The sequence below is a fragment of the Asterias amurensis genome, chromosome 1 (assembly GCF_032118995.1).
Source record: "Asterias amurensis chromosome 1, ASM3211899v1".
Taxonomy (NCBI): domain Eukaryota; kingdom Metazoa; phylum Echinodermata; class Asteroidea; order Forcipulatida; family Asteriidae; genus Asterias; species Asterias amurensis.
The window spans coordinates 24,889,856-24,900,625 of NC_092648.1; the positions used below are offsets into that span (position 1 = coordinate 24,889,856).

The 10,770-nt window shown below is 38.1% G+C and overlaps 2 protein-coding genes across 2 annotated transcripts in view; one reads left to right on the forward strand and one right to left on the reverse strand.

The window, feature by feature from the left end:
- LOC139934106 (threonine aspartase 1-like) overlaps nt 1-10,770 on the reverse strand; it is a 49,129-nt gene that overhangs the window by 14,175 nt on the left and 24,184 nt on the right. The window lies entirely within an intron of this gene.
- Nucleotides 86-10,625, forward strand: LOC139934095 (carboxypeptidase B-like). Its single transcript, XM_071928388.1, has 10 exons — nt 86-195; nt 971-1,052; nt 2,076-2,300; nt 3,161-3,262; nt 4,079-4,180; nt 5,134-5,244; nt 6,786-6,876; nt 7,812-8,029; nt 8,969-9,053; nt 9,726-10,625. Exons 1-10 carry the CDS (start codon nt 125-127, stop codon nt 9,917-9,919), a joined length of 1,281 nt encoding a protein of 426 aa, XP_071784489.1. The 5' UTR covers nt 86-124; the 3' UTR covers nt 9,920-10,625.

Below are 10,770 nucleotides of genomic sequence, written 5' to 3' on the forward strand. Positions count from 1 at the left end.
TATAAAGCACTTAAATTGTTTCCGTTAAATCCATTATTATCCATTATAATCCGTTGAGTGATATAAAATGGATGTAAATCTCCCGGACATTTTCACTTCTGTGAGATTTTCTTGTTGAGTCAACATGAAGTTCCTTTTGATTCTGGCTGTTATTGGCCTGGCAAGCTGTGCACCTGGACATGTCAAATATGATGGGTAAGATTACAAATCTATCCCCAACTTTGGAAACAGTTCAGTTAATATCAGTTTATTTTCTTCTAAAATTTAATTTGAAAGGCTTGAAAGGGCTCACTAAAGTTGAGGGGGAAAAATCTTACATTTCAGAAAGTTGTTAGTCACATCATAGCTATGTAATTTTTGAGGCTTTGCATGGTGAGGTACCAAGGCACCACCATGAAAACCAATTATCTACTTCGCTGTGTAGATAATGTACTTTTGAGAACTTGTCTTGCTTTTCTTCTGCCATGGAGTAGATTTTTTGGAAATCGGGAGACTTCTCAGTTCTCAAATAAACAGTCGGGCTTATTAACTACTACCTGGGCCCAATTTCAAATTTCTTTTTTAAGCAAAATTTGAATGGGGCACTAGTCACAACATTGTAAACTCAATGAAATTTTGACTGGTCACCTGTGTCAAGTTTTTATGCTTACAGCTTTTGTCTCAGAGCGGAAGGTTAGGAAATCAGCTGGTAAGCTTAGTGGATTGAGGAGTCTCTTAACTTCTCTGACGCTGAGTGAGTTCTTAAGTATTTCCATGTCTGCTGTCTTATGTCTCTAACAATGAGAGAACGAAAAGACACTCACTTCTTGTTTATCTACAGGTTTCCTGTAATTAGGCTATAGAAACATTAGTGTGTTCTACGGGAAGTCCCTTAGTTGGGAGATAATGGGTTAATATGGAACCGTTCTCTGAACAAAGAGAAAACAACCATTTTTAGCCGATGATGTGGTTTTGTAATTTTTTTTCACAGATATGAGGTACTACGAATCGTTCCTCGATCAGGAAATCAACTAGAATGGCTTCAGAAGTTTGGAGAGAAATTTGTGTCAAAGGTAAATCAATGAGAAATAAAATAGTGTATTTACCAGAGGAATACTTCATAATGGTTGAATAGAATGATATATAGGCCATGGATACCTTGCATGTCCCTTCCAAAATACAAACTCAGCATTTATTTAAATGAGAACATGATGTGGCTTTTATGGAAAAGAACATTACAAATTTAAGTTAATTCCAAACTTCTTTTGCACATCGTTAGTTTGACCATAAAAATATTGTTCCAGAGGAATATCATAATTCAAGAAGCAATTCATTTCCAGTATCATTATTTCGAAACATCTCCTTTGACCTTGAAATCGCAATTTCTTTTTCGCTATAGAAAATTTTTAAATTACCTCTTTCTCTAAAACTACACTACTTCAAAGGGAGTTGTTTCTCACAATGTGTTATCTATCAATAGCTCTTCAGTACTCTCTCTTATTGATAAGCTTTACGATCGTTATGTTTTGAAGTAATTACCAGAGGTATTCATTTTCATTAAAAATCGGAGCAACATTTTTGACAGAAACATTTCTAACCAAGTAAGTTGGTTTGCGGTAACACCATGTGTGTATCTACTTGCCAGGTAGAGTTTGTTCTTAGAGAACCGTCTTGCTTTACTCGTTAGGAATCGTCAGGACGATGACTATAGAGCAAGCTAGTCGAAACATTGAGACCAATTCAGAACTGACTCCGCGGCAGTACAGATAATTATGATCCAATAAGCTAAAGTAGTAGTCCAAGTCTACTTTATATACCATCCGCCCTGGTAATAGTTTAAAAGCAGGACAGTTCTTTTCAGAACTGAGAAGTCTCCCGAACCCCCGATTATCTACTTTGCGGCAGTAGAATAAAGCAAGACAGTTCTCTAATAACAAACTCTACCTGGCAATACCGCAAACCAAATATACATTGATACCTCACCATGCAATGCCTCAAATCCTATACAAGTAAGTTGTTATGGTCATTAACCACAAGTGCACACTGCCTTTAATTTATCTGTGTATATGATTGATTCCTCTTGACCATGTTTTTAGTTGGACTTCTGGAAGCAAGCCCATGATGTGGACCAGCCAATGGATGTGATGGTACCACCACACTTCCAGATGGAGCTGAGGGAGATTCTGGAAGAGAATGACGTTACATTCAGCGTCCTCATTGAAGATGTTCAGCAAGTCATCAGAGAACAGATGGAGTCTTCAGTCAGCATCAACGGCATCTTTGATTCATTTGACTACAATGTTTATCACACTTATGATGAGGTGAAGACACAGTTTATGTAACCAAAAAATATATATCGTGAAAGACTCTGCTAGGGTCAAAATGTCAGGCCTTTTACTTTTTTTGTTGTTGCATTTAATACTAGGTCATTTTGGTTGTTTGGTAAGCAGTTTGCAACAGCTTATTCTACTTTCTCAAAATGAATATCAATTAATAAACCACAAGGGAAACTGACTGTATGGGTAACTTGTAAATAACTTGGGGTTACACAAAGACAAGTTTACTTTGGTACTAAAGGACTTGAAATATAACAACCTCTGTATTAATTAGCCGGTGCTCTACCAACTGAGCTATCGAGCCCAAAGTTGTCTGTTTCCCTATTTTGTCAATAGCTTTGTCCAGGGTGCTAGTCAGAAGCTATATAACTTGTTACCATCTTGTAGCCTTGGATCACACACAAGATATTGACACTGCCTGGGAAGGCGCAGCCAAAGCCAAGGATCATCTTATGGATGTGACTTTTTTATTTCAAATTAATAAAGTAATAAACCACAATGGAAACTGACTGGTAAATTTAAATAACAATTTCTTTGCTCAACTCCAAAATATAAAATTGAAAGGAGTTGTTCTACTTGATCATAAGGAGTATGAGCATTCTGCATTCTCGAAGGTGATTTGGATACAAAACACTCTTCTACCATTATCTGCTCTCTGAGTCCTAGCAATAACACATAAACAAATGAATAAAAAATAACAAAATAGAGGAACAATGTTTTTGTATCACATAGCAAGCACCATTGTGTACAGGTTTCCTCGGACTTGCAAGCTACAGTGAGTAAGCTCACTTAGATATGAAGCATCATTGGTTTCCTTACCATTTTTTTCTTCTTTTCTTCACCAGGTGATGAAGTGGGTAACAGACTTTGCAGCTGAATACAGTTCTATTGCAGAGGAGATTGTTGTCACTAAATCTTTGGAGGGAAGGGACATCAAAGCCATTAAGGTAATTGCCTCTTCCTGTATACTCAAAGATTGATGTTTGTAATTTTACTTGAATGGATTTCCGATAGCAATAGAGGCAGGGTGCTAAAATCGCAGACTAAAATTCAGTTTGATATTTTTTATCTTCCTTGTTTTTTTTCTCCACAAACCTTAAGATGGTTTATTGAATGAGATGAGATTGGTTTTGCTTTTTTGATTCATTTTCATGTGAATTTGTTTTTAATGTCTTGAAGAAAAAATATAATAAATTAATAATAATAATTCCAAACAAAATATTTGTGGTTCTGCTTTGGATGTGATTGAACATTTTTTTTCAACATTCAGGCGTGTTGTGGTCAAGCGGACTTGTTCACTAGACCCAAGCTCTGGTGTTGTCAGCCGCAGGGTTTTGATACCTGGTCATGACACTTGTGCCCTTGAGCAAGACACTTGACCATAATTGCTCCGTACAGAATTGGGAAGGTAGCTTATTCTGCTCTACCACCCTGACTCCTAGTGGATGATACTAATGCCTACATCTTTTTGGACTGTGAAGGGGGTAGATAAACCCTCTTTCATCCCTAGTAGGTGGCATTGTGTCCCTGGTGATAGTTGATTTGGATTGACAGCCCAAATGAGTTCCAGCCTTATGATGTTCAGGTTTATTGTATTATTATTTTGTAATGTTTAAAGACCGCATTTCATAAAGCGTATGAGAATATGGATGGCGAACTAATTTATTCAGTTTTTTCTTTCATCCAAACTTTGGTTCAAGGATCCACTGTGAAGTGTTGAACATTCAATGACTGATTCACTTGGTTTGATTTCATGTACACAGCTTGGTAAGAAAGTGTCTGGTAAACCAGGCGCCTTCATGCAGGGAGGTATTCACGCAAGAGAGTGGATCAGTCCAGCTACTATGCTCAACATGGCTAAGAAGGTAGGCAAAGTTAAATCCAGTTCAACATTGGGGGGCAACTTCTTTAGTTCAGTAACATTTATTTTCAATGTTGTCACAATAGACCTTATGCATTGACGTCATCCAGCCGCCATCTTAGAGGAAAAACGATGACGAAACAATCAAGACGCACAGATTTGTACGCGTGGCGCACAGTATTGGCCAATGAACAACCTCTTTTTGACCTCTAGGTGAGGGCGCCCTACTGAAATTATGTCATATGCATAAGGTCTATACAATAAAACAATAATGCACTTTTATGTTGGAATAACAAACGAAATATAGTATGGGGTACACAATGGTTCAGTAATAAGCAACAATATTATTAAGACAACAGGTGAAGCGCGAAACTTTTGGACGCAGTAGTTTTATGTAGTTTTCAAGTGTAGTTTTATACGTAATGTACTAGAAGGGAAGCTGACTGGGTACATTTTTAATAATTCTGAGAGAAGCTGCATCGTTGCCTGTGTTTAAACGCCTCCCCCAGAAACTTCTGTTTCCAGAACCATCCTCGTTTGCTCCTCTTTATTGTTTCCCTTCTTGGCTTGTTGTGGTCCATTTTTGTATTGCTTTTGTTCTTGTGTTGCCCTCCCTTTGTTAGTCGCTCTGTTATTTGTATAGCGCCATAAAAATGCTTTGTACCGGTATCATTATATTATTGTTAATAAATTTTGGTTTAACAAAGAAAAATTTACGAATGTCTGACCTGAACCTGTGACCTCCGGATTAATGTGCCGGTCTCTACCAACTGAGCTACCTAGCCCTAATATTGGTGATCTCTCTATTTTGGCAATACCTTTGTATGGACTTAAGTGCCAGTGACAAGGGCACTAATGTAAAGAGTATTGAGATGGTTATTGTAACATGCACTATGTAAGAACTGGTTATTATTATTATAATTAATTGATTGTTTCTAATTCAATCCTGTATTATAGCTTGCTGAAAACTATGGCAGTGATGCTGCTGTAACAGCCTTCCTCGACACATTTGATTTCTACATCGTACCAGTGCTCAATGTCGATGGGTACTCCTACTCATGGACAAATGTAAGCATATTTTACAATATCAGTTATCACACAAACACGAGTGGAATACAGAAAAATATAGCGTTTCTGTGTCCCATATCCAACGAGGCCAAAGACTGAGTTGGATATGGGACGCAGACGCGCTATATTTTCCGTATTTCCACGTGCGCGCGTAATAAGTATTAAGTATCTTCAAGCAAACTTGACACGTGACATAGAACACACAAGACGCAGGTAGTGATATTAGCCGTGCAATATAGGTTTTTATCACCACTCCATTCTGCGAATCTATACCTCATACATATTCATGACAGAGAGTCGAGTTCTCATTGGTCCATTCATCATCACATGCCAGGTGTTAATTTTGCTAACTACCAAGCGCGCATGTGAGTATTCACGCATGTGGTAAATGTGCATGACAAGTAATAGTTCCCCGGGAGCTATTCTACTTGTCATGTGCACTACCATTGCGCGACGTCATCCCCGGGCGCTATTGATCGTGGCGCCACTTTGTATACACACACGAACAGCGCTCTCTTAGCGACATCCAACAAACTTATCATGTGCATTTTGTTTCACAGTAATCATTTTCTCTTGCTCAAAACTCATGTTCCGGTATATGTACATGTATGAAGTATAGTAAAACAAATATAACATGGTTTATTTCGGGTGACTAGTCGATGAGCTCCCCTCGGTATCAGACATTTTAAAATCTAAAATGATGTGATGAAACAGCTTTAAGCTGTAAATTTAGGCCAGAAATATGGGGCTTGGTAATTGTCAAAAGGTTTGGATTTTAAGGCTCTGGTAAAATTGCCATAGTTCATACAGGGGGACTTTTGAACTGTACATTGTCTATACTAAACAACTTACTTGGTGATTGAAGTAAGGCTCATTCCTGCCCAGGCCAAAACCTGCACAGCCTGCCACACATTTGACATGTTCTCTCCTCAAGCACAGCATCCAGCAGACTGCATTGCACATGGTTGTTTGAACTTGCCCCCACATGGCATGGGTTATTAACAACAGAATTATGAACAAAAGCTTGATCACTGTACATGCAGCCAAGGGGTGTGATTAATGCGAGGGGCAGGCTATACCAAACAATCAAGAGGGGCAGAAGGAAGACAGAGGGGTACAAGGAAGGCTGAGCTGAGGGGATCCGGGTCAAATTTTACCACAGTATGTGGAATTGAGTCCTATATAAGGACCAGGATGATTGTATATTATTTCTGTTCAACTTACTTTTTGTTCCTTACCCCAAACCATTTGGACTGTAGGACTTGCAATGACATGGTTGTGGGTTCGAATCCTATAATCTAACCACTGATTTCACAATGACTAGAATAACTATTGTCCTCTAGTTATCAGTGAATCACAATTTATTGCTTTGTGCAATTCATAATCATTGACTTAAACCAATGTTTGTTTGAGAGAGATTGGCTGTATTCCAGCTTGGTGTTTATAGTTTCTAATTGTGGGGACAAACAAACACCCTGACAGACAGAAAGACAGATTTTGTTTGTTTCAAACAAACAATGTTTTTTTCCTTTGGTTGCTAGGACCGAATGTGGCGTAAGAATCGTCAGTTTAATTCCAAGAGACTTTGCAGGGGAGTAGACCTCAACAGGAACTATGAATACGAATGGGGAGGTAATGCTTAATTATTTGAAGATTGAAATACCACCCCTATGACGTACGGGCGAGAATCAAATCAAAGTGTGCCAAAATTATATTTCAACATAATTATTGTTGAAAAGTTGGTCACTAGGGTTTTTGGATACGTAGAATTCAATGGTCATGATTTTAAATTTCTTTGACGTCATCAAAGTCCTAAGTCGTGATTGGTCGGTAGTAGTTTTATTATAACTATTAATATGCTTAGGGCAAGTGCATACAATTTTCCCCCAACCTTTTTGGTCTAACCTAGGCATATTAAAGAAATATTTTGTGAAAAGAAAATTGCGATACAAAGTGTGTTTTTATAAAGGTTTCTAAAAGCGGCACTCATAAATGGTGATCTGTCTTTGATGCTGAACAGAGAAATATAACTGCTGACAGGCGAGAGTCAGTACAGGTGGTTGAGTCAGTACAAGCATCTCTCATAGGGGTATACAACTTCAAAATTGAATAATTTCCAAAGTCGCAAAAAATTCAGGCCATTTTTTCTTGCAAGATTGTTTGCTGTGTCAAATGTTACACAGGGTGTTCTGTGAAGAGTTATATTTGGTGTAACCCTTACTCCCATGTGTGTATATAAGCCCTGTATACTTCAGTACTTTCCCGAACTTCGGTGAAAAAAAATCAACAGGCATGTAACTCAGGTGGGATTCCAACCTATGACCTTTGCCATTCTGAAGCAGAATGTCTCACCAACTTGACCACTGAAATTGCCTATAACTATAAGCAGTTTGTTAGCAGCTAGTAACATTATACATTTAACATCTATTATATTAAAGAGTTGTTCTAAACTTAAGTTTTATTCTGAAGCAAAAGTTCCTTGTCATCATGAAGTGGGTCTGTCTTTTCCTTTTGTCTTTGTTTTTGTGAAGGGACAATTAAAAAAGGTACTTTATTTATTTTATAAGGACGTGGTGCAAGCAGTAATGACTGCGACCAAGACTTCCGTGGTCCAAGTGCCATGTCCGAGCCTGAACTGATTGGACTGACTAACTGGCTCCTTGGGCTCAAGGCTGCTGGTCAACCCTTCCATCTTCACATGGATGTCCATGCTTATGGTCTGTACTGGCTATACCCATGGGGTTACTCCAAACTTGTCCCCTTGCCTGCTGAGGCTGGTGATATGGTAAGTCAGTAAATAATAATAATATGAGTTTATAATGCCACTTCTCCAGAAAACCGATCAAGGCACCTACACAAAACATTACACAATGTGAAATTGTAGGATATAACATACTTGTAGTTGTAGTTAAAACAAACCCAATGAACAATTAAGTGTGACTTGAGTTCCCTCTTGCAGTTGTCTAGTGATGGTATTTGGCGAAGTGTGTGACAGAGAGCTTATTCCTAAGGGCATGAGCAGCTTTGGCAAAAGTATGGTCACCATAATCATTTGTTCTTGATCTAGTGTGGACTCTTGATACTTTTAAAAGCCCCTTTCTCTTTACACTTCAATCCAGAGATTCTCCAAAGTAAGGAACATATTAACCACCAAGATTCTTTGGATTAAGTGGAGTATATCACACTACCCTCAGGGCTAACATTCTCTGGATTACCAAATCCAAAACTGGCTTAATCCAAGTAAAATTTAACCCTGCCCAGGACTTAACCCACCTATCTTGGTGTTGGTATGGCACTGGGTTAACTTTTCTTTGGGTTAGATATTGTAACGTGAAAGGAAACTTTGGGTCAGTTTCAATCCCGGTAGAAGACTTTTTACATGGGTCGCCAATAACACAGATCAAAGGTAGGTATATAGTGTGTAAAGGTGTGTAATGATCCAGAAAGTATGTTACTTCATCATCACAGTGAGATAATTATTCATTTATTCCTTCACATACCCTACTGTGAGTATGTCATTGTGGAAGGTCAATACAAAACGCATCAGTACAAAATTACATTAAAGATTAATAATTTTATCCCCCACCTCCTCCACCAACCTCCGCCAGATTAACAGGTCTGGTGCCTCCGCTGTTAGCACAGGCAAAACTTAAAAGCAATTGCAATAGATTATTAAGTCCCATCAGTTAAGTGACTCTCATTTGAATGGTATACTTTACTACAGGATGCAGTTGCACAGAAGGCCACATCAGCCCTTGCTAGTCTCTACGGCACATCATACCTAGTCGGAGGATCTGCCAAGGCTATGTGTAAGTTACTCTCTCTAGATTTTTAAAAGGACCGTAAAACTAACAACAATAATCCTAACATTCATCAACCATTTTTATGTATGAGAGTAAACAATAATAGGAAAGTGGTTTAGAGAACTTTTCTCAAGCAGATGAAATGATGATAATGAAATCTATTGGCAAGCAAGGCTTCCTAAATCTACTTAACGGCTTAATCTACTTAAGTGATTTTGTGCTTACTGCGCGAGTTTTCATTTCGTAGAGCTGCTATTCTTAAGCATACGAAAAGGCACGCTAACCTTCTGGTGCTTATTGTATGAAATGAATGGTGTAACATTGCAAATCCGTGGGAAACAAGCAAGCTGGCTGCCTTGTTTTGTTTGCTACTATAACTGTGAAAACCATTTACGCTTTCTGCTATATTTAAAACAAATATTTGCTTTCTGTTAAAAGCACTGCAGTCGATTTTACAAAACGTTAGGATTAATCCTAACTCGAGTTAGGACGAGTAACCATCCTAACTTAGGATGGGTTCAATGCGACCTACGTATTTGAATACAGAACTGAACCTGTCCTAAGTCCTAAGATTAATCCTAAGTTAGGAAGAGTTTGGTGAAATCGACGGCTGGACACCTTTGTTAATTGTCAAAGACCAGTATTCTCACAAATGTAAAATGTCAATAACTTCTACAGATGCAGCCTCAGGTGCTAGTGAGGATTGGGCTTTCGGTACCCTAGGAGCCAAATACACCTACGTCGTGGAGCTCCGTGATGAGGGACGATACGGTTTCCTTCTCCCAGAGTCTCAGATTGAAGAAACTGCTTTGGAGACATTTGAGGCTCTCAAGGAGGTCGGAAGGAACCTTGTTGCTGAATATGGCTCTTAAGTCTGGGATTATTAGTACTGTACATTTAAGATTGGTTCATACTTCCTGCGAATGCGAATTCAATGCAAATTTTATGTGAATTTGACGTCACAGCTCTGTTTTCTCTGCGATATTCGCAAGAGAGTTAAACACAACTCAACCCCTGCGAAATGTTTGATGCAAATTTGTGACATCAATATTTGTATCGCATTTGCAGGAAGTATGAACTGGGCTTTATGATGATAAGCAAACATTTCCTCCTTGGAGAGGTATGGAGGTAAATTGGCTACTTTAAAGAAAAATGTGGTGGGGGACATGAGTGCAACAGCATGAACAAAATTACTGACAAGGTATTCAACTGGCTGAGAAGTGCGATGTCTAGAAACAAGTGTTTTATTAATTTAAGCATTTCTGTAAAATGTTCTTGGGGATGAACAAAGTTTACAATTACCTAGTCAGTTTCCCTTAGTGCTTTAACTTTAAACTTTTAAGTGACGGAAACTTTACTGCTTCAGTAAATAAATAACATATTGAAAAATATAACAATGGAATACAGTGCCAGTTCATTTTAAATTTGAAGCTAAAGTTTAGTTTAGTTTATTTTTTTGAAGGCAGTATGAGTTAACTCCACATCATGTCATTTTCATTCCCATTTAAAAGGTTTCTATTGACTACTCAAGAGTTGTTTTCTTTTCTAGAAGAATAAAACTCCCTCATCCCACTAGAATCATGTTTATAGTTTCCCCTTTGTCAGAGTATCAGCCATTCTAGACACCAATCAAGCGGAGTATAAAACACCTGTTTCGGTTAAATTCATAATTTTAATATGTCTATCGATGTCCCATTGTTTTGTTTGACGTCAAACTTCAATA